Source organism: Uloborus diversus, chromosome 6 (assembly GCF_026930045.1).
Source record: "Uloborus diversus isolate 005 chromosome 6, Udiv.v.3.1, whole genome shotgun sequence".
In the NCBI taxonomy this organism is placed as follows: domain Eukaryota; kingdom Metazoa; phylum Arthropoda; class Arachnida; order Araneae; family Uloboridae; genus Uloborus; species Uloborus diversus.
In genome coordinates this window covers 147818515-147843930 of record NC_072736.1, presented here as the reverse complement: position 1 = coordinate 147843930, position 25416 = coordinate 147818515, and the positions used below count along the sequence as shown (strand labels likewise).

Here is a 25416-nt window from a genome sequence, read left to right as displayed (position 1 = left end):
ATTGGTTCTCCACTGTATATTCAAAATGTAAATATTATAAATTTCTAATTATATTATTTTATTCTAAAAAGTTTGAAAGTTTAAATTTTTTTGAGCGTTAATCAAAATTTCTGGAAAAAAACTAGTATTTCTGCAAAAGTTTCAGTCCCCCCCCCCCTTTTAAGTCATTCTTACCTCTAGGTCAGAGTATCAGAACATGGATTCTAGTATTTGTATCTATGTTTGTAGATCTATTTTTTCCTTTGATAGGGGAGGTGGATAATATTGAAGAAGTGTTGAATGATGTAGATGAAATTCATGGACAGTATGTAGTAAAACTATTTTGGATACAAACAAAGTAAGTTTTTTTTTTTTTTTTTTTTGAAATGGTCAACTCAAACATTTGTGTAAGGGGATGTTGCTGTAATGGGATGCATTGTTGTACTTATTTCACTTGAATAAATGGTATAGCTACAATTTTTAAAAGAGGAGGTAACAATGTAATCTTAGAATGAGACTTAAACCAAAGTCTACACTGTTTTGAAATTATTTTTTATCCCCCCCCCTAAAAAAGGGGAGAGGAAAAGGAAATAAAACTGAAGTTTGTTTCTATCAAATTTAAAAAGATATCTGGTGAAATTATCCCATTCTCATCAGTAACCTTAACCTAGCTTTTCAAGAAACAAAACTATCAGATTAATTTATCATATAATTTAAATAGGGGACATCTTCAGAATACAATTTTGCTACTCTTTTCACGTAGCTGGATGCTAAGATAATACTTGTTGCCTACATCCAAAGTTAAGCTGTGCACATTTTGTATTAATATCAACAATATCAAACACATTGTTTTAAAATTTTGGAGCAGGGATGAGTTATCTTTGATTTGTAGAGCCTCTGATATCTAGGAACAAATTAACTGGAAACAGATTACTTAGAAACATTTACTAAACATTTAAAAATCATTTTAAAAACAAAAATAATTGAAAAATACTTTCCAGTTTTTGCTTTCTTTTTTGGAGTATTATTTCAATATTGAACGTTATTGATGAGATTGCTCCCAATTTGGGAATTGATACAATTATCTACTTTGCTAAAATATATTTATATTGTATTGAACATTGCTTAGAAACTCCATTGTCGGAAGACTAGCTCTACTCACATAGTTTTTAAATATTAGAGCACTATGATTGGTAAAACAAAGGTAATGATTAGGCTATCTGTAAAATCTAGAGCAAAATCAAAACCTTACAATTTGTCCCCATAACTGTGAAGAAGGAATTAATCTGCAGTAAAATCATGCTCAAATGTGGGGTGTAAATGACAGCTTCACACCTATTGAAGCTCTTGGTTAAAATTAACAGGAAAGTAACCACAGGCATCACAACGCTCCTTTTTCCCCCTTTTGTTTTCCTATTTTTCAAGAAGAGCTCCTTTCACCTTTTTAATCCCAATTTTATTCTGTTTTTCCTCCCCCCCCCCCCTTCTGATTTAAAAACTACCTACCAAATTTTGAAAGCTTTAACCAAAGACTAATTTTAACCAATCAGAGAACAAAGTATCAGTAGTTTTAGAAAGTATATAATACAAACGTAATAAATTCTTTTATTCTTCAAAAGTGCAGCATACAATCATACACTTTAGAAAAATAAGACACTTGTTTGGCATGGTTTATTTTCTCAACAATCTTATGGCATAATTTTTAGTATCAAGATTTGTTGAATTTTTGGAGAATTTCTTATTTTTCAAAAGTTTTGCCAAATCAGTTTGTTTTGCCGAATTTTATGATTTTATCGCATTTGGCACAATGGCAAATGCTTAGCTGGTACCCTGCAATGTGTATTTTGGCAGTGATAGGCTCTGAACCCAGAACTCTCTGATTCAGAGTTCAGCATCTTATAACCATTAATCTACCTGCGGCCCAAAGCCAAAACTGGAAATAGCAAGCTTCTTTTTAAAGCTGAGATTATTTTTAATCTGATTGTTAAAATTAATTTAGCATATCATATGGAATGGTAATTCTCAACTTATTGAAAAAATGTACTGTACTTTTTTGGTCTAATCTGTTGCAATTTTGTTTTATCAGCATAATTATTTGTTGATCAGGTGATCTTGAGAATAAAATAGTATCATTAATACAGTTTTCATTTATATTTTTTTCAGGTCTTTGCAGTCTTGTCGAATATCATATACACCCAAAATGGAATCTCCCTTGCTCTCAGTTGGCTCTATTGGATCTCTATCACAAGAATCCTATGGTAAGCTCTATTGATTTCATTATTACTGAAGTGCAATAATTTGGGTTTAACTTAGTGTAATATTTTTACAGACGCACACGCATTTTCTTGAAATGCAATAATTTATTATTTTCTTCGTTTAACACCTAAAACGCATTTTGATTTTTACAACTTCTAAGCTTCTTAATTCTTTACTTCTCCCACCTCCTTTTGTTTATTCCGTAAAAGCTCTAGATTTGTTTTGCTTACAGTAACTATGTTGCAAATTCCGTTCAGTTTTCTACATTCCTTATGATTTGTTATTAATCATTCTTGAATGTTTGAAGCTAGAAAATCTGAGGAAAGCTGAATAAATAACAACAAAACAATATTTTCCACCTCTTTAACTCCTTTCTGTTAACTACAAATTGCTTACACACAGCTCATATAACTTTTGCCTGACTGAACAGGGGTGTTTCTGTTCCGCCATTTAACCGGATATCCAGTATTCTCATCTTCAAAAAAAAATTTTGAAAAAAAAAAAATAGAACCGATTTCAAAATTGCTCTAAAAAGTGAAAAATAATTTTATTCTTTAAACACCATCGATAATACTTTGAAACATAATTTTTGAAGTTGGCGCAAAAACGATCGATAAAATCATTCACAGCCATAACTCAACTACAAGTATAAATTTAACCAGGTCCAGTTTCTTCACTACCAAATGCATTACGCATTGATGACAGAATATTTGAGTAACGATATAAATGTTTCGTTCCTAACTTTGGATGATTTTTTGATAAAAATATGAACGAAGCATGGTTGCAATGGATTTTACTTTTTGTTTTTGCGCCAACTTCAAAAATTATGTTTAAAAGTATTATCGATGGTGTTTAAAGAATAAAATTATTTTTCACTTTTTAGAGCAATTTTGAAGTCGGTTCTTTTTTTTTTTTTCAAAATTTTTTTATTTCATTCTTTTTAGTGTAAATGTAGATATTTCAGTAAAAGTAAGAAGTTACCTAGTAAGAAGTTTGGCCTATATATCACTGTATTGCTTTAGAAAAGCCTTTATTCAAAATTATCATTACAATTACTATTAATGTTACTCTTATATGGCACCAAACTTTTATAACAATGAGTTTCATGTTGTCGCGTAGATGAAGATAGCGAAGCCAATGTGAAAGCCAAATGAAGCGAATACTCAAGCGACTTGGAAAGATACAGAAATTAATAGAACATTCGAGAAAATACGGGAAACAGTAGAAACGAAATTTTAGTAAAATTCACTTTGTCCTAGTCGGGATTTGAACCCGGGTCGCTTGTGTGGGAGGCGAGAATTCTACCACTGAGCCACCGTTATCCACGGATGAAAAGTGCGAAGTTCGCTACAATTTAATAGGGAAATTGCATAAAGTTTACTGTTTTTTGCCCATAACTTTTTTTCTAAAGAACAAATATGGTCAAACAAAGTAATGGGACCTAAGTTGAGCCATCCCCTATTCATCAAAAAAAGAATCATCAAAATCGGTTCACTAGGTGAGACGCTATGAGTGGACAAACAAAAAAAAAAACATACATACGGTATGAACTGATAACCGCCTCCTTTTTGAAGTCGGTTAAAAATACCAGAACTCCAGTATTTTTTAGAAAAATGTAATTTTCCAAAATTTAAGAGAATTGAATATGAAATTGAGTTTGTTTCCTTTTTTGCAGTAGTGTACATAGGAGTTTCAAAAAGTATGATAGTAAGAGCTCTCTGACAGTTGTGCAGATTAGATTCTCTGTACAAATAAAAATCACATTGAAGGTAACGAAGATGATCAGAGCTTTCAAATGGTACTGGTGGATGGAGCTGGGTGTCCTTGTCCACTAACAGGATAAAATGTCAGGACAAATATCCCCCTTGAAAGAAATGCTCTCAGTGCTGACAAAATTAAATCGAATATGTGCTGAATTTTTCTAAAATCTTAATGTAGGCCCTGTGAATTGATTTAAAATATTTAAGTATACAAGCAGACTTAGATAAAATGAAAAGTTTTCTGCAAACAAATTCTAACTGGAAAATTTTCTGCAAATAAATATTTTGCCTAATTCACCCTTGAATAGAGGATCAAATTTATATTCAAGTATAAAAAAGAAAGAAAGAATAATGCTTTAAAATCATTTAAAAAATTTTTTGCACTAACATCTAGTTTATGCTTATTTTTCACCAACTGAAAAAAACTGCCTTAACTATTATTTTTTTCCCAATATAGAGTGAATAGTGAAAAAACTCATGTAGATCTGAAACTACTCAAGTTGTTGACTAAGATAAAACATAAGCTACCTGGTTTTTACTTAAAAAATTTATAAAGATATTTGATTCTGTAAACAAATCAACAAAAACTACTCACTTGTTTAAAATTAAGTATTTCCACAAAAATAAATACCGTATTTCCTACGTATTATCTATTAAAAAAGTAAAATTAATGAGGTGCGGATTATCTGCTTTTTTGTTTTCTGAACGCCAACGCATTGAAACTCACTTTACAGCAGGATTCACCTATAGAGAGGTCTGTAAAGTTGTTTATTTTACATAGCTTGAATTTTCTTCTTACGTGATTCAGGCTTTGTAAAATAAGCAACCATTTGCTTCTTTGTCTTTAAGTAATTAGCGTACTATAATCACGATTTCAAGAAGAAATCATAAATTTTTAGATTAATTTTGTACTGGAAAAAAGCAAAGAAGATAGGACAAGAATGGCAGACAGGGAAATATTCGGAAGAAACAAAAATAAACTGGGGGTGTTTTTTTTTTCTATTTCCTTTTTTTTTAAATTAACTTGAGTAGTTTTAAAAATATTTTCTGCAGAGCCAAAAGTTTTCTGCGAACCCGTTCGTGCGTTCGTCTATATTATGCGAGACTATATACAAGTGTTTTTTAAAAAATGTTTTATTGGATAGTTCTATAATTTTGTAGCAAAAAAACATCCATGGCTTTATTTACATTATATTTATTATTGTCATCTATTTTATGTCTGTTGAAACAGCATGTATTTTATGTATTATTCAAAAATTATTTTATCTTAGCAAGACAGTTTTTCTTTAATTCCTGCCTTACAGCACTTATGTTTGCTCAAAATTTTCTACTAAATGTGAAACACTTGTTCTACAAGTATTTAAACATAATTTGCCTTGATTTAAACGGCCAGAATGAGATTCAGTTTTGTAATTTAGCAGGTTAATTATCAACATTAACTTCTGCTATCTTTAAGCAAATTTGAATTTGAGCTGCGGCTGTCTTGTTATTCCTATTTTTCCCACTATTTTTTTTTTTAAACTGTCTCCGGATCCTGTTTATTGTCACCAAAATTTCAAAAGTCTTTTGGCATCTAACTAATTTTCCTTGTTGAAGGAAAGTAAGTGATTTTCAAGCATTAACATAATTTTAAATGAAATAGTATATTCAAGATGCCTAAATAAAGGACATAATCTAATGCTTACACAATGCAGCAAATGTATTATTCTCCACATAACCATCTCTAAAAACATAAAAGTCTACCAATTAAAAATTGCTGAGATCCTATTTTTTTTTGGTTTAATCACTCAATGAAAAAAAACGAGTTTTTTTTTGTAATTTTATTGGTTATTATTAATTAGAAATTTAAGTAATTGCTGTCATGTTTGTGTAATTTGAAGAAAGTATTCTACTGATGTAAATCCTTGTTTTAATTGCTCTTACTAATTTCTAAAATCTGATGCTTTATTTTTAGTATACAAGGATGGATTATCAGATGTTAGTTTGGATGCTAGAGATGCGTCTAACAGGAGTGTAAAGGATTTGGATGTGTCGTTGCAAAAAGGGATGTGTGTGGATGAACTCTCTTCTCCTTCTCCATCGAATTCGGCAAACTTGTCCGCCTTGCCATCTCATATGACTAACTTTTCGAATTGCACAGAAGTTCTATTAACTCCTGATGATTTTACATCTCCTTCTCATTCAAATCTAACTGTCCAGAACTATCAAGATGCTGCCAACTCTGCTTCTAAGTGTGACTCTTCCTCGAATCTGACTGATGGAATAGATTCATTGCCGGTAGAACCAAACACCTTGCAAAGGAGAAAATCATCTCAACATAGTGCCACGAGCTCACCAAGCCGTGAAGTTGCTGAAATTTTGGCACCTTCAAAAGTGCTGCATCTTGGTACGTTTTTCTTAGTATTTTAACTTTTAACTCGTGTTTCAGACTATGTTTAATGAATGTAACTTATGTTCAGTTGCTATCAGACATTTTAAACTAGTAAAAGCAATTGCAAATCAGAAATATGCTTAGGACATACCTGTCAACTCTACTGGATTTTCCGGGAGACTCCCGGATTTTTGACATTTCTCCCGGTCTCCCGATTTTTATTGAAAATCTCCCGGTTTTTATTAATCTCTAAAAAAAACCTTCCATTTTAGGGATTTTCTTGAAAATGAAAAAAATAAACCTCCTACTCACTTTCAAACTTTAGCACATTGGAATCTGGCAACATCAGTTGTTTACGTTTGCGATCTCTCTTCGCGCACTCATCGCTAAGCCTATGTTGCACAACATTTCTTGTACACAAAACGACCGCTATTATCGGGCACTTTGCGGTCGAAAAAAGTAGATTAAATCTTGTTGAAGACCTGAAAAAACTTGTCTATGATTGAATTTTTACAGATAATTGAAATTCTTTTTTTCCCTAAATAACTTTTCATTGAAAAAGTATTACTTTAACTTTTATTCTTCCATTTAATAATTTCATTAATTAAACTCTGTATATGACTCAAGGAACTTGCATATGATTGTACTTTAAGAGATAATAAAAAATCTCTATTTTCCCCCTCAATAACATGGAAAAAAGCGATATTGCGCTACATTGAAGAAATCTACTGGATTTTTTTCTTTGAATGTTGGCAGGTATGGCTTAAGAAGAAAAATGCTATAGTGAAGAAAATATTGCATAAGACTACCATATATACTCGCTTATAAGTCGAGAAATTTAGCACCAAAAAATGAGGTTAAACGTTGTCAACTTATAGGTGGGACAGAACTTCCGAACATTTTTCCTGAACAATTCTTGGGAAAAAACACTCAAAAATTTGAACTTTTTCCCTATTTTAGTCTATCCCTTTTAAGCAGATGCTATAGTAGTAAATACTTACACATTCTGCTACAATTTTACATGGTCTGACTGTGAAATAAAGACAAAATAATTACAGTAAATGGCCGACCACGCAAAAAGTGAAAATTGTTGTGGTCACGAATTAATGCTCATTTTTTAAATGGCTACAGTGCAGAATTTATTTTATTCATTCAAAATAAAAGCAATAAGTAACAAAAATCATAACAGCAAAATCGAACCTTTTACAAAAGTTGCGATCGCAGAAGTGAACCCTTTTTGTGCAAAAGAATAATAATCAGAGAGGTTTTTTAACATAAAAATTTTCATTACATTTCATTTCCCTCCTTTTAAAAACGTTTATATTCAAAATTAGCCGCAAAAGTTCCCAATTTTTTCCAGCAAGTAGGAGTTCAATTTATACACGGTTTTTCCCCCCCTCCGATTTTCCTCCTAAAAGTACAAAGTCAACGGATACGTGAGTATATACAGTATATGTTCTGACCAATAAAAGGAACTCATAAAAGCATATATTCATTTCTGATAGAAGATTTCATTTTACCAGAAAAAAAAATGAAGGGAGAAGTTTTACCCTATTACAAAAGATGACTTGAACTTGACCTCAAAATCTCCATCAAAAACTTTTTCAATAAGTTGAACTGGGTTACAAGTTAAATTGCCGATAGCTTCTTTACTGTTACCTTCAAAAATGGCTAAGAAAAGGAGAAATATAATGACCAGTGTTATCTAAATTTCAATTTTTAAATTTTACTTTAAAAAACATATATAATTCTTGTGATTATTATGTGTTCAATGATTATTGTAACTATTTCTAAGTGTTTTTATATAGTTTACATATGAGGCAGTGGGCAAAGGGATGTAAGTGGCAAAATTAAAAATTTGGAGATAATCAGTACAAATGGTAAGTGAACCCCCCCCCCCCTGCCTTGAGGAAAGATATAATATTAGTAGCCCTGGTAGGTTAACAACATGATTTAGAAAAACTTTTTAATGGAAGCCTACCTAGGACCTTATTTAAAGGCATTTTACTCAACACTTGAAAATGTCCACTTACATCCCTTTGCTTCTTGCTGCCTCATATAATGTTTTGATGGACAGCAACTACAAAATTTTCTGCTATGACAGTTTTATGGGTTTGTTGCAGAAATCCAATTTTTTCAAACTTTTTTTTTATTGTAGACCAGAAAATCCCAATTTTCAGTCAGTAAGCCAGTGGCCAGTAGGTCGACCCTTTTAGTTTACTAGCCACTTTTCCCACAAACTTAATGAGTCAATAGACAACAAATCCATGTTATTTAAATGAAATATTTTTTCCTTCTTTTTCTTGGATAAAAGTATTTTGCATCAAAAGTTGTAGTTGTTCTTGAAGTAACCAAATTGTACCATTTTGAGGGAAAAAAAACTTGGCATTTGTTTTATAATCAATATTTTAAGTCCAGTTTTGTTTACGCTTATAAGGTCCAGTTTGCTAATAATATGAGCCTGTTTTGTATGCAGAAACTAATAAATATGCTTTTTTCAAATTGCTATTTTTAGGTAATTTAGCTCATTTGTATAATTTTTACAAAACATAGTATCTAATGAAAAATGATACAGTTTTAAGGATTTAAAATCCTCCTTAAAACTGTAAAGAAAAAACTAGAGCTGGATATTGAAGAAACTTTTAACTAATATTAAATAAACTTTTCTGTATTTTTACTTTTATGGTGCCATTAATTTTTAGTGTTCTGAATATTCATGGGGAAAAAAGTACTTCTGTCATTTGTTGTGAACTCCAATCAATTTATTGCGATTTGTATTTAGTATAGAGTTTTTCAGTGATCTGTGCTTGCCTTATATTTCTGCCTTGCCCTCTTTCATCCAATATTTAATAACAAACATTTCTGAAACATTTTTTTTAAAACATGCATTAGTACAGTAAAATTAGGCCAAAAAATGGCCAAACCCAAACATCCAAAAAAAAAAAAAGATGAAACCTGTTGCAAATTACTTCTTACCCTTCCAGCAAGAAGGGGTAAAAAGTCCCAGCACTTTGCGCGTCGGGTTTTGGGGGGAAGGGGGGGGGACGAAATAATCCTCTATTTAAATAAAAATAATATTTCTATTACTTAAAAAAAATTCTCAAACCTCGCAGAAACCTCTCTATAATAGTAAAACAATAAACTCTCACAGAAAAAAATTCTAATTAACAGGGGTGCACAGGCGGGGGGGAGAATGGGGGGCGGGGTCCATGGAGCAGCTTCGCCTCATTGGAATTTTTAAGGCAGTTTTTTCAAGGGGTATTTCTTTCTTTTTTAAGGACTTTTATTCTGGATGGGTACTCTGTCACACTTAAGGGGCGCGCCATCGCTTTGAGGGGGGGGGGGGTAACCCTGAATTTACATTCTAAAATCAACTTTTCCAGTAAAGTTTACGAAAAAATTTCCCTGACTTAAACTTTTCCGAAGTACAAAGTGCCTCACAATGATATGGTAATGTCAGAATAATAATTCTAAAAGATCTAAGCGAGCTCAGTAACCAAATTATTTGTGAGTAGAGTTATTAAACTGTTTAGAGCGCTGGAAAACAAAATTCCTGTGCAGCATAAAAAAAAGTCAAAATTGACCAGTTTCCCTACTTCTTCTTGATTAACTTAATTCAACTTTTCCACAATCTTTTGCCATCACCGTAAGGGTGGGACAAACCGGAATTGCCAATAGTGAGACGGGCAATGCTGCAATTCTGCACCTTCTAAGTCGGTGGGGGTTCTTATTTGCAAACACCAAGCTGCCTCTCTTTTACGCAGCAGGTTATGTGAATTATGCTAAATATGCGCACATGTACTTGCAGCACTATCTGAAACTTTAGAGTACAGTATGCGATAAAAAAAATTTGATCACATCAAACATCAGCTTAAACATCAGCTATCCAACGATCTAACACAGTGACAAATTCAGGTGGTCTAGAACCTGTAATGATTCAATGATAGAATAAGTCTTGATGAGAGCAATAAGCAATACAACAATAGAATGCTAAATATTTACACCTTTTTGTCTCCCAGTTTGGAAATCACAATCCGTTTCTAAAGCCCCCAGAAGTTTCTTCCCTCTCAAGTTGGTAGTGGTATTGCTCGCTGATGATAAGGTGAGTTGCGATGAGACCTTTAACGTTCGGGTAGTAACATCAAAGGAAATTGAAGGCAAACAATTTTACCTACTGTTACGAGAGTAGTTACTATCTGTAAAGATGTGTAAGCCCAAACCATCTTTTACACCGAATGGTATGAACACAGTGAAGATGGAATAACAAACTGCTAAAAACTTCTGGTCCGAGCTATGCGCTGATCTTCCATCAGTATTCGATGAATCTGGTTTCAGAAGGAAAGAAATCCTGTATCGTTAAAGTGCCATTATCTGGAGCAAAAGGTTCATCCAACATCATAGAACAAACAGCTGGTGTCATATATGAGGCAGTGAGAAGCAAAGGGATGTAAGTGGACATTTTAAAGTTTTGAATAAAACGCGTTTAAAGATAAGATCCTAGGTAGGCTTTCATTGATTTTCTTTTCTAAATCATGCTGTATAGAAGCAACTACCAGGTCTACTAGTACCATTTCTTGCCCCAAGATAGAGGAGAGGTTCACCAACCATTTGTCCTGGTTATCTCCAAATTTTTAATTTTGCCACTTACATCCCTTTGCTTCTCACTGCTTCATATGTAATAGATGGAAGATACATGCTTGATCATATTTTTGGTACTGATATGTAAGCTTCGAGGAAATATGCCAGCAATGCAGTGTATAGGTCACTTGTAAGTATGGGAAAGCTAGTGTCATTTTTGATGGGTGCAAAGAAAGCACCACAGAAATATAATCTGTGTCCTGTTACAACAGCCAAGCCTTCTGCTCTAGAAGACTTTCTGCGTCTCAAATCTTGTGCTTGCTCTGAGGGGTTTATTGGATAAAGTGAATGTTTGAAAAGTCTGAAAGTGGACTGAAGTGCTAAATTATATGCACAAACTGTGTTAGACATAGCTGCAACAATAACGATTTTGCTGAGGATCTAGATTCCAAAAAACATCTTGATAACGAAGACTTTTTGTTACAAGCTTAGGAGAAATCATTTGAAAGCAAAAGACAGTTCAGCGTACTTTTTCTGGCCATTTAATCAAATGTGCACCATCAGAGGGAGGGGGAGGATAATATTTCAGTATATAATTTCGTTTAGGGACCTGAGCTACTGTTCTTATGGGGTGGACAGTCCTGATTCAATGCATTTTAGATTTGCATGAAATAATACTTTTACTTGAAATAAAAGGTGGGGGGGGGGGTGAGGATTTATTTTATTTGGCAGAGGGGAGGGTGCTGTCGCTTAGAGAGGAGGTGCACCATCGCTCTTGGAGGATGGACACACTTGATTTCTAACTTTAACTTAGCATAAAATAATTGTTTCCATATGAAATGTATGGAGGGGGGTTCAGGGGTACTGCTTCGTTTTAAGGGGATGGGGGGCTCTGTAGCATTGGTGGGTTATATCATCCCTCTCGGGGGTCAAAAACCTTTAATTTCATGCTTTTAAATTTAGTATAACATAATATTCTCACTTCAAATTTACTCTTAAAAATTATGAAAAAATACCCAAAATAGCAATTTTTAGATGCCCCCCATTCCAAAACCCGACGCACAATGGGGTGGGACTTTTTACCTGTTCTTATTGGGAGGGTAATAAACAATTTGCACCAGGTTTAGCTTTTTTTTTTGGATGTTTGGGTCCGACCCCTATTTTTACTGTACTACATGTGTGTTATGTAAATTAAATTCAAAGTTGCACATGTTGCCCAGGATGAAAATTTTGGTTTTCACAATTAAATTCACTCAGTTTATCTGTACAGGTGTCCCTTGTATAACACGGTTTTGATATAACACGGTATGAAACTTGAATTTAATGCTTCATGGTTTTGATATAACTCAAATGTTATATTTTTAAAAGATGGAATTTAATTTTTGTTTAATACATTCTGTTAATGGTTGATAACTCTAATAAGTTTTTACTTTGTTTCTATGAAACTTGGTTTTGATATAACACAGTACACATCCCTTGATTTACATTATTTCTAAGTCTCGTATAACATGGTTTCGATATAACACGATACATTTTAACCTCATTTTTCTCATGCACATACATAATTATTATTAAAACTAAGCAAAAATGTTATTTTTAATAAAGTTTCGTTTAACACAGTTTCGATACTACACGGAACGAATTAACTGTGTTATATGAGGGATGCCTGTACACACTTCTTTTCACAATGTTGTATTTCAAATATTTTTACTCTATTAACATGTCAAGAGTTGTAGAAATGCAATATTTTTAAAATTAAGTTTTATAGTTAATGTTATGTTTTTAGATTTGCTTTGTTTTATCGCGTTTGAAAAGTTTAATATTCATTTTAAATATATCTATATATATATTGCATGATTTTTTTTTTCTGTTACATAAGTGTCAAAGCTGATACAAAAATAAGATTTATCTTGCTACAGGACTGCATAAGAAATTAATTTTTGATCATCTCCCCCAGAAATTTAGTTTTTGTTTTTAAAAATAATAATGGATTTGTAAATTTATGCACCTGGCACAATCATTTGCATTTTATGTGTATTCTGGTCATCACAGAAAGACATTTTTCATTTCACCTTCTAGATGGAATGGGAAATGAAAATGAAAATGAAAGCTTAACTGCTAAAGATGAGGCAGGAAATCTTACCAATAGTTTGAATTCATATGGAATTTCTAGTGGGTCTAGAAATAAATTGGACATCAAGTCAGAGTACCACGTGAATAATTGGCCTCAAGCCCCCATTGCCAGTCAAGAATATTTAACTGCTTCTCGAAATGAAAGGTATATATCTCTTGAATATTTTTGGTGATTATGACTAGTACAACAGTGTGTGTCCCCCATGTAGTCTAGTAATTACAACCAAGGCTGCCAGAGCTTGGATCTTCCTTGAGATCTTAGACTTTGAGTGAAAATCTTGGGTTTTTGATATTTTGTTTCAAATGCTTAGCTTTGTTAATAAAAATGATACATTTTAAAAATAGTTTAATCCTAAAACATATTTTCACTAAAGTATAATATTTTTTTTGGCTGAGAAATTTAGAATGATAGTTTTATTGAGCAATCACGAATTGCTTATTGTTCTCATTTGACTATTTTAAATTCCTATGATTTTATTTTCCCCCCGCCTTCCTCTGCAGCACCACCCCCGACCGGCCTCACGATGCTGCTCCTCTAGCGAAAACAGTCTCCAGGTCCATATCCTACACACACACGTATACATACCCACACACAATCATGCTTGCATGCAGACACAAACACACACGCCTACATACACACACACACACTCGTGATAGCAAAAAACATAATTTGAATTCAATATGTCAAAATTCAAATTAATTTCTTTTCATACACAAGCTGTGACTATATTAAAGGATTTTACTGGGAAGAAATGAAGAAAGAAAAAGATTCTAGCTGTTGTACTATCTATTATCTCAATTGTATCAGAACATCAATAAATCCTTTTTTCTTCGACAATTTTTTCTCCATTTTGTAAAGAAATTGTTTTAACAAAATACTCATTGAGAGATCAATTTTAGTATTTATTATCATACTAGCCCGGCTTTGCATGGTCTACCTCAAAAATAAAATTTATGTCAAGTGATGTGTGTTCAACAATCAGGCTTGAACAACAAAAAATCTGTTAAATTTCCCAACAGATTGCGAAAAAATAACCAAAAAGGAAAAATTTTAAATCTCCCGATTACAGGAAATGCCTCGAAATAAAAGCCAGAGTTTTATTTGTTTATAGTTGAGGGAAAAAAGTGGCACAACTCAATGATTTTTTTCACGCTACAGATAATAATAAAAGCATTGTTCAACGATGTCCGTCATCAACAATGGATTTCTAATTAAAAGCTTACCTAAATTTTAGTTTAAGATTAGTTAAAAGCAGTTATGATTTATATTCTTATTACCTTTAAACATTAGAACAAATTTTATATGATGTAAAAAAAATTAAGTGTTTCTGTGGGCATGTTATTCTGATTTTTGTGAGAATTTTTTGGCCTTCAAATTAAAAAAAAAGCCATTTCCGGGTCCTAAAATTAAAAATCCGAATGTTTCGGTACTTTTTTGGCATTCAAAAAATCCCCTACATTCCGTCTCCGGTGCCCAAGTACCTCCCTGCCAAATTTGGTCAAGATTCAACATAAACTGGATTTGTATAGGAAACATACATACATATATATTCTTTGTTTTATTTATATAGATTTGCTAACTCTATCAATTTTTAAGATTAGTAATCAACTAGCTGTAATAGTATTAATCACAAAGAAAAGTAAATGAATTTTAAGAGTTTTTAGTCGCATGATCTTGCTTAGATCTTGGAAATTTTATGAGCCTAATCTTGGATTTTGCGAGGAATCCCAATGGCAGCCCTGGTTACAACTGTTAACTGAATTCTATTGTCTGTAGTTTTACTTTCTTCATTGTTGGTTGGTAACATATACTGTTGACTCTCTGTTTAACGACTTTCAAGGGATAACAAAAAAAATTGTCCTTAAGTAGAATGCATCCTTAAATAGAATACTTTTAAAACTACAGTGGAGCATCCGGGACCGTGAAAAGCCGTCTTTAAATAGAGAAAATCGTTAAATAGACCGTCATTAAACAGAGAGCCAACTGTATTTTTACTTTTCATTAATCTGCAATTTCTTATTGATTTTCAGTTGTTGTTATGGATGTATTCCAGGCATAGGTTGACATATTATGTAAACCACGCTTTATGCTTTTAGCAGGGGTCAAAGTAGTCCTATATATCCTATATTTCCACGAAAAGCATCAAAATCGTACTATATTTCCTATATTTTTGAAAAATTTCCTATATTTCCTATATTCCCGTTTTTTGTTGTTGTTGAACCAGGAGGACGTTAATTCTACAAATTTTGGTGCATGGTGCACTAAAGGAAAAGATGATTTTATCGCTTTTTGCCATTTTTGCAACTGTTCAGTGCCCATAAGCAATAGTGGATTTTCGCAATTGAGGCAGCATGCTAAAATATTCAAGCATAAAGAAGACTGAAAAACGTCAAGAGGATCCTTCTCAAGCTATGTTTGTTCTTAATACAAGTGTTAAAGGGTTCAGTTTAGATATAAAATCAAAGAACAGTGGAATTAGTACTTGGGTCATGAGTGAGGAAGAAAAAATAAAAAATTTCTTTGTTCAAATTTTGTTTAATTACTTCCTTTAAAGTACACTGTTTTTTTTTTTTTTCAAAAATTATTCTTTCAACTACAGGAAAGTCATTTCAGATGTAATAATTTTATTTGAGGTTTTTTTTTAAACAAAATCATTGAAGAATAGATAAATAATATATGATATGTATTATTTCTTTTTTCATAGCAAAATTATTCATATAATGTGTCCTATATTTGTCCTATATTTTTTGTGGAAAATGTCCTATATGTGACAAGTCGGTCACTTCTACCCCTGTTTTAGTCTCCTTTTAATAAATATTTAACTCGATAATTCTTCACACCAAATTGCTTTTTAAACAGCGAGTAGAGCTATTTCATAAAAAATGTCATCTTTCCTACACTTTCTCTCTCTCTCTCTAGCACAAGAACTTGTAATTTAAATACTCACAATCGTACACATGTGTTCTTGTGTATTGAAATGTGGAGTTTTTAACTAGGTTTAAACTTAATCATACTTGCACTATAGTAAGGTATCCTCTCTTGTTGAAAATGTTCGTTTCCCCCCCCCCCTTTTTTTTTAAATATTTTCTCTTTTTTCTCACATTTCTATTTATTTATTTAATCATTTTGAACAAGCAGGCTACAATTTAGCCAATCTTGAGATTTTTGGTAACACACGTAGTATTTTTGAGCTTTCTGAATGGAAAATGTTCCTGTTTTTCTTCACTAACTGCCTATCATTTTGCATGATGTTGTAAAACTCCTATAGAGCAGGAAAAGTGGGAAAATCACCGAGTTGTGGAAAAGTCTGCATGAATGTGCATGACTTCAAAATGTAGAATATTTCGTTGTTGCATTTTTAAAACTTAGCTTCACATTTTCGGAACTTGAGCTTTCTTCTCAAGCTTAGCTTATAATTAGCTTCTTTCTAAAGAGTAAATGCTCCTTATGCTAATAAAGTACAAATACAAATACAAATACAAATGTGACGACCAGCAACAGGCACTGGGCCCAGCTAGGCTGGTCCTAGTCAATTAATTAGTCCCCAATGAAGATCAATGGCCCTCTTAAAGCTATCCACTCCCTTGCTCATTACCGCCTCTTCCGGTAAGCTATTCCAAGTGCCCACGACCCTGCTAAAGTAGTAGTTTTTCCTGATTTCCAAGTTAGCCTGAGATTTAAATAGCTTAAAACAATGACCCCTTGTCCTGCTTTCCCCGCAAAAATTTAATCCGTTTACATCTTTCATTTTGATAAATTTAAATAACTGAATCATGTCCCCTCTGACTCTCCTTTGCTCCAGGCTATACATGTTAAGCCTATTAAGTCTGGTATCATAATCTAAATCTGAGAGTCCCCTTACTAATTTAGTTACCCTTCTTTGAACCCTTTCCAATACAAAAATATCTTTCTTCAGATAAGGCGACCAAAACTGAACAGCATACTCCAAATGAGGTCTTACTAAACTCCTATATAAAGGCAGAAGAACTTTCTTAGATTTGTTTGAAATAGATCTATTGATGAACCCAAGCATTTTGTTGGCTTTGTTACTAGCAATACTGCACTGTTGACTAAACTTGAAGTCCTGATTTATAAAGACACCCAGATCCATAACATTATCTGCCTGATTTATGACTGAACCCTGTAAACGATATCTCATACGCTTATTTCCAAGACCTAAGTGTAGCACTTGACATTTCCCTACATTAACTGCCATACCCCATTTATCTGCCCACTTAGTAATATGATCTAAATCCTCTTGCAGCTGTTTTACTTGTTCTTCATTTTCGACAATCCCCATAACTTTTACATCGTCAGCAAAACAATTCATGCTTCCAGAAATATTTTCATTGATGTCATTCATAAATATAATAAACAAAAGAGGCCCTAAAACTGATCCCTGAGGAACCCCACTTAAAACATCACTCCAATTAGAATAATTTCCTCTCACAACTACTCTTTGCTTCCTACCAGTAAGCCAATTTCTAACCCAAAGTAAAGTTTTTCCTCCTATTCCAATGTCAGCTAACTTGCTGAGAAGAGCAACATGCGGTACCTTGTCAAAAGCTTTTTGAAAATCAATATAAACAACATCCACACATTTTTTGTTATCTAAAGCTGAGGTAACCTTGTCGTAGAAATGCAATAAATTAGTAGTACAGGATTTACCTTTCCTGAAACCATACTGCAAACTAGTCAACAGACTATTAGTCTCTAAGAACATCATGATCTTAATTTTGATCAAAGTTTCGAAAATCTTACAAATCACCGAAGTCAAACTTACAGGTCTATAATTCCCAGCAATACCTTTAGACCCCTTCTTGAAGAGTGGCGTTATGTTAGCCAGCTTCCAGTCCTCTGGCACCGTCCCCGAGTTATAAGAAGCATTGAAAATATTCAAAATAACATCCACTAATTCCTCTGCACACTCAACTAAAATTTTTGGATAAATATTATCTGGTCCCGGAGCTTTAGTTGCTTTAATCTTTTTCAAATGAAATAAAACCTCCTCCCTGGAAAATACAAAATCCTCAAGCTGTATAATAGCTTGTGTCTTGTTAGTGTCAACTGTTGAGATACAGTTATCGTTAAACACACTGGAAAAAAAGTTATTTAGAACATTTGCAATATCCCTATCGTTTTGGATTAAATTTCCATGCTCATCAACCAAAGGCCCAATTTGACTGTTTCGAGCTTTCCCGGAATTAGCGTAAGCAAAAAACCTCTTAGGGTTCCCATCAATGTCATCTGCCAGCCTTTGCTCCAATTCCCTTTTCTGAATCCGTACCAAATACTTAAAATTTCGCCTTGCCTTACCATACTGGAGCCTCTCCGCACTCTGACCAGTTTCTTTAAACTTACGAAAAGTGGCTTGCTTATAATTAAGAGCTTCTTTAGTCTCCCTGGAGAACCACATGGGCCAAATTTTGGTACTAACACCTTTTCTCCTAAATGGAACATAGTCCCCAACGGTTTTAGCAAGTTTATCCTTAAATTCCGTCCACTGCTGATCTACGTCGCTATTTTCCAACCCTGACGAAAAAACCTCTTTCAAGCTCTGCCTAAGTGCAACAAAATCGGTGTTTCTGAAATTGGGCACAAACCTAAAATTATCATCTTTGCACACTTCAAATTTAACCCGGAACCTAATGCTGTTATGATCACTATCTCCAATATGCTCCCCTACACTCAACCCCTGAACAAAACTACCTATGTCACAAAAAACTAGATCCAAAATGGCCTCCTCTCGAGTTCCCTGAGTTACAACTTGATCTAAGAAACAGTCACCAATTACTTTTAAAAATTCCTCTTCTTTGCCATTACCAGGATAAAAATTATTCCAATCAATACCCGGAAAATTGAAATCCCCCATTATGATAACGGATCCCTTACTAGACATGTCACTAATAATACGGTACATCTGTTCATCTTGTCCCTGGTTTGAATTAGGTGGCCTATAAATGTTTCCAAAGCGTAGCTTTATGCCCTTACTGCTCATCAACTCCAGCCAAACCATATCAATATCAGTAGGCTTATCATTTATGACCAATTCATTGCAAATAAAATTGTCTCTAACATAAAATAAAACCCCACCACCTCTTTTACCTACTCTATCCTGTCTGAACAAATTATACCCAGCAATATGTAATAACTCTGCATCAGATTCGGTAGCCCATGTCTCTGTAATTCCGATAACATCCAACTTCTCATCCATAACTATGCTTTTCAATTCATCCATCTTGTTCCTAATACTGCGAGCATTGGTATAGAAAACTTTAAGCATGCCTAAGTTGCTTTTATTTAACACCCTGAAATTTCCTAAATTACAATTGTTAACATTACTACTCTTGTTTGTCACTTTATTTCCATTTCTAGCAATACCCAAAAACATTACATTCTCTCGATACCTGGTGCTTGAACCATGCCCCCCATTCCAACTTAGTTTTTTGACTCCAAAGCCCTTAAAATCAATCCACTAACCATTTTGACCCCTGTAGAGCTCAGATGCAGGCCATCCCTAGCAATCCAATCCCGTTTACAGTGACTCCATACATCAATGAACCTGATACTGCGCTTTTCGCAAATTGACTTCAGTAGCAAGTTCATACACCTAGCACGTTGATTTAGCCAGCTCCTATGCACTCCATACCTGGGAAGCAAACCAACCACTTGGACATTCGTCGAAAAGCTGGTTGCTTTATCCAACAGGGATTCCCATTCCCTAGAAAACTCCTCATTTTTACTGTGGCCTACATCATTTGTTCCCACCCACAAAGTAACCATGTCCTCCTTATTCAATACTCCCTTCTTTTCAGCAACCATATTAACGTCTTTTACCCGAGCCCCTGGTAAACAACACCTAGCCACCTTACGCTTTACTCTCCCAACTGTGTTACCCACCTCCCTTACCATAGAGTCCCCCAAAATTACACCCTTAGTTTCCCAATCTAACTCCTCATTTGAAACTTCCCCCTGAATCTCTGGAACATTTATACCCTCTACAACTGGCTTACACCCTAATGCTAACTGGGCTTCCAAAACTAGCATCTTAAGTCTTAAGTCTGAGAGTTCAGCACATTTAGTGCAAATATAATCCTCTTCAAAAACAGACTCATTTTCCCCCTTATACAGGCAGAACATATGACATAAATCACAAGAGATCCACCTGTCCCCCTTCCCACTCTTTACCTCTTTCATAATGCATATAACACCCATTTCTACTCAGTGAATATGTTCCAAAAGGCAAAACAGTAAGATAAAAATGCAAAAAAACACAGAATAAATACTAAAAAACAGCAGTAAATAAACAGAGTTGCTACACCCAATAAAGCACACAAGATCAAAAACCAGGAGATCACCACATGTTAGGCTTAGCTCCAAAAAATGCAAAAACACTTCAAGAATACAATAACAGCAAAAATGAGCCCCCAAAACACAATAAAACTAAATTACATGATAAAGTGAAGTAAAAAAACCTAAAACTAGACAGTAATAATGAAAAATTATAGTAAAAAAACACTTATCAAATTAGCAGCAAAAAACACTCCCTGCATCACAGGCGCCCTCAACTATTAAATGGTGCTTCAAATTTTTTAGCTCTGTGACATACTAGTGTAAAATATTGTTATAAATAATGATGAATAAAATTGCAAACTAATAACAAAAAAAAACTTTATATTTCCAGTGAATCAACAAGCAATCAAATCTTCCATTCTTCCAATGGTGAATCAAGTGCTGTGACATTTGAAACAAATGCTAACAGAGCTTTACTTCAGTGAGTATAAGTAGAGAAATGCTTTTTTAGCTTTAGTTTACTATAATTAAGAGACAATGATTAACTTTATTCTAAAGCTAACTTTAGTGATAATCTATTCAATTAAAAGATAACAATTGATGTTTTTCATTGATTTATTTCATTGTTGGAAAGTGTATACTTTTCAGGTTTTGAAGAATGCTTTAACTGTGTGTGAAGTAGATATCTAAAATCTTTTATCTTTTCTTCTCAATTATGTTACTCATTTTTTTTCAAGAGATTTTTTTCTTGGTACCTAGAATCAATAAAGTATACACACAAGATACTTCAATATATTGATATTTTGTGCTCCGACCTTATTTTCTTTCTCCCCCTATCTTTTTCTCTCTTTTTTGTTGCATGATTGTGTAGCATAGTATCTTGTAGAAAATTTGTTTTAATTCTAATACACTTTTGAAAAATATACTGGTGGACAATTGCTGAGGACGGATGGCAATATCAGCGTTAGCTACTACAAAATGGAAGGCAAGGAAATATGGAAATTAGCATAAGTTTGGGACACGGTAAGACATGTTATGAGTATGCAAATTTAGACTCACGATGTTGCTGGTCATTATATAGCGCTGATAAGCAATATAAAGGATTGGGCGCATGATGACCATTGTTGTTCAAAAGCAAAGTTTGACCGGAAAGAATCAATTGATGAACTTGCATTTTTCAGTATGTCTTCCCGACATCCCTTAGATGATTTTATATGTGGCCGTGTGGTCGGCAACATCGAAGAAGGGCAGAAAAAATTAGATGTTGCTAGGGAGTTTGACGTCTGCCAAAGGGTTGTTTCGAGAGTTTGGAAATCATTTCAATCAAATGGAATGTATAGCAAATGTCACAAGGGAGGTCAGGTACGCAATATGACGTCAGCAGAAGATTGGTACTTAGTGCTAGCAACGAAAAGGAACCAGCGCAACACAGCTACTGAGTTGGCAAAGCAGTTTCGTGCTGCTACTAGCAAGCAAATATCCCAAAAAACTGTAGCCAGACGTTTTAATGCAGTAAAACTAGACGCCCGTCAGCTTGTTTTGTGCATCCCATTGTCTACAAGTCAGCGTTTTGCTGGTTTGTAATGATGTCTTCAGCATCGCATTTGGAGAAAAATTGACTGGGCTTGTGAACTATTCTCAGATAAAAGCAGGTTCAGTCGGTCATCTAATTGTGGAGGAAAACTAACCTTTCATAAGAGGCACAGCATGCAATTCGGCAAACATAAAAGAAAAGGACTAGTATCCTACAAGTTGTGTCATGGTATGGGTAGGATTATGATCAATAGCCGTACGTTGCTTGTGTGCTTCCAAACAAGACTATGACGGCTAGTGATACAATAATGTTGTTCTACTGCCTCAGGTTTACGTATTCTTTCGTGTTGTGAGCGATAAATTCGTTTTCATGGATAGCAACGTAACATGTCATTAACAATCGCCATTCAGGAGTGTCTAGCTCACTCAAAATATTCAACCCATCGGATGGCCAGCCCATTCTGTAGATCTGAATCATATTAAAAATGTTTGGTATGCTTTGGGGAGTAGTCTTGCTGGTCGACAACGCCCTCCAATAAGCAAAGACAACCTTATCCGTTACTGACAGAAGAATGGGATAAATTACCCCAAAAGCTGCTGTATAATGTTGGGTAAAGCATCACATGATGTGCAGAAGCTTGCATTGCTCTTCATGGTAGCCATATCCTACATTGACATCTTACGCTGGAATGTCTGGGGGCGGTAATTACATGTATTCACTTTTACGTATTCAGCCCAAAATGACTGTTTCGTCCTTTGAATACTTTTCAACGCCTTCTGGATTTTAGAGCTCACTAAATTATCGTCATTGCAATGTTCTAGAGTTCTGTCATTAGTTTATTTCACTTGACATCAATTACACTTTTTTTTTTACTCGCTACATAGCCCATTGGAATCCGTCCTTGGCAATTGTCCACCAGTGTGTCATATTTCATATTGGATGTACCGTACTTATCAAATGTATGTAGTTTCTTTCATTTTGAATGGTATAATGGTTAAAATTAGATTTGTAGGGTCTGGTGGGGAAAGTGGTCAATGGGGTAAAGTGGTCATACGTCAAATAAATGGCTATAGCTTGGAAATAAATGTTCGAATGAATGTGAAAATTTTATTTTACGATAGGGCAGTTAAAAACTACATTTTGAATAAAAAATTTCACAACTGGCAAAATTTTATTTGGTAAAATAAAATATTTTGTGTGAATATGAAAAATTTCAAAATCTAAACACCTCTTTTAACTTTCTTGGAAAATTTTGTTTGTTAAAATTATGAACAGATTGACTGCACAGGAAGCTTCCTGCATGTCTCAAGAACTCTTACTCATTAGCAGTTAGCTGAATCTATTTTGGTTAATTTTTTAGAACAATTTAAGTAAGATGGGGTAAAGTGGTCATAATATTAGGCTTAATGAATATTGTCCTTTTAACGTCACTTAAACTTTAAGTATGAGGCAGACATAATTGAAATATTAATTTCACTTAATATGTATTGTTTTTACAGTAAACAGGGTTAAATATACGACAGGGTGGCGACAGATCAGGGAAATCAGGGAGATCAGGGAAAAGTCAGGGAACTTTATGAATCAGGGAAAAGTCAGGGAAATATCAGGGAATTTTGAAAAAATAACAAAAAATCAGGGAAAATTTATTTTATGAAGAAAAAAAATTTGTTTTTTTTTTTTGCTTTACAAAATTTAGTACTCTAATTCCCTATGCATTTTCCGCCAATTATCTGTTCAAACAAAAAGTAAAATTAATGAGGTGCGATTATACACTGCCGCATATTTGTGCATCTTCCCCCCCCCCTCCCATCAAAGTACTGAATCTTACTTATTAACCACAGGATGACTTCCTAAGATTGCTTCTGTGTCTGTTAGGTTGTTTATTTTACCTAGCTTGAAATTTCCTTTTACGCTTCCAATGCTACGTAAAATAAACAACCATACAGGCAAAGAGGAAACCTTCATTAATGCCTTAGCTCCTTTGCCTTTATTCCATTGTCTCGAAGTAATTAGCGTACTGTAATCACGATTTCAAGAAGAAATCTTTGGTTTTTGAATTAATACTATAAAAGCTTAAAAGTTATTACTTCTTCGCGTTTTTAATTTAATTGCTAAAATTGAACTTTCAATTAAAACAACTTTGCTTTTTGCCGTTATACTATTTGTTGTCGCCACAAATTATAAAGGTTTTCTTTTCTTCAGACTGAAGTGATTCTTTAATTTTATAACCAAGTTGTATTCTTCTTTTATATATTTTGAAATTAACTAATTGCTTTTTTTTTCTTCTTTTTTTTTCTTGCATTTCAAAGTTGTTTGTTACAAAAGCAATCTAAGATTTTTTTTCGTTACGTACTGAAATCATTTGAAATAGAGTTAACTTGTGTACTTAAGTAAATATCTTTATTTTTTTACTGTTAAAATGCTGTATTCATTCATTAAAACCTATGTTCTTGATTAGAGAAAAGCTCCCTATGAATGGATGTCAAATGGTTTCATCTGTTTTGCATAAATATGTCAATTAGTTATATAAGAATAACTACATTACTTCTATTCTTTCACTATTACTTGTTATTCTTGCAACAACTATTATACTGTTTGAAAACTTAGTTCAAAATAATTTCAATTACTTTTTAGTTCTATCAGAAATACACATATGTTTTTAAGAGTAACTTTAATAGTTTCTTAAAATTCTTATGCTAAGTGGTTTCTGGAGTTTTTTTTTTTTAATTTTCTATAATCTTTCCATGTAGAAAAAATTAATATACTGTTTTGTAGGGTTTTTTTCCCAAAAAAATTGACTTGATATTATTTTTTAACCATTTTATTAAAAAAGTAGCATTTTTTAAAACATATCTTTAGTTCAACAACTTTACACAACTTAAAACGTTTAAAATACTGCATTTTATACAAACATACAATGGATTTCAAGTAGAGTAAAGAAAGAAAACCATTATCATTGGTAACGTAAATCAGGGAAATTTGGTAAACTTAATCAGGGAAATCAGGGAAAAGTCAGGGAACTTTTTTTCACAGTTCCTGTCGCCACCCTGTACGAGTATATGCGTATGCATACTCGTATACTCGTGTAGGCACGTATATATACGTATTAACATAAATGCACCAATAAACGCGTAGTATATGGGTAACTGCAAGTATTTTTTGTCTATAAAGATATACATTCGACTATCGATACAAGTATATACCCGCTTATACTCGTACATATACGAACACTTATATACTCAGGTAGACAGGTATATACGCGTACGTACTCGAAACTCGAGCAGACACTTACACACAAGCACATGATATACATGTATATAGGCAAATTCTTAAAAGATGTAAGAGGGGAGTAGAAGAAGCAAGAATTCTAAGAAACATATATTCACAAACACAACGCTGACGCGTTACATTCACGCAAAATCAGAACCTAAAGGATGCAAAACAGGTCACAAATTTATTACACAAAGGCAATTTTACACAACATTTTAGGTCTTAAGAAAGTGTTAAAGTG

General features: G+C 33.4%; 1 protein-coding gene across 2 annotated transcripts in view; it reads left to right on the top strand.

Annotated features, from left to right (window-relative positions):
* The window catches only part of LOC129223780 (enhancer of mRNA-decapping protein 4-like), a 72921-nt gene that overhangs the window by 18585 nt on the left and 28920 nt on the right, over nucleotides 1-25416 (top strand). For both annotated transcript variants that reach the window (XM_054858139.1, XM_054858140.1), the window contains exons 13-17: nucleotides 250-337; nucleotides 2143-2237; nucleotides 5950-6381; nucleotides 13024-13222; nucleotides 20763-20852. In XM_054858139.1, the coding sequence (XP_054714114.1) occupies nucleotides 250-337; nucleotides 2143-2237; nucleotides 5950-6381; nucleotides 13024-13222; nucleotides 20763-20852 (904 nt within the window). The remainder of the gene's footprint in view (nucleotides 1-249; nucleotides 338-2142; nucleotides 2238-5949; nucleotides 6382-13023; nucleotides 13223-20762; nucleotides 20853-25416) is intronic.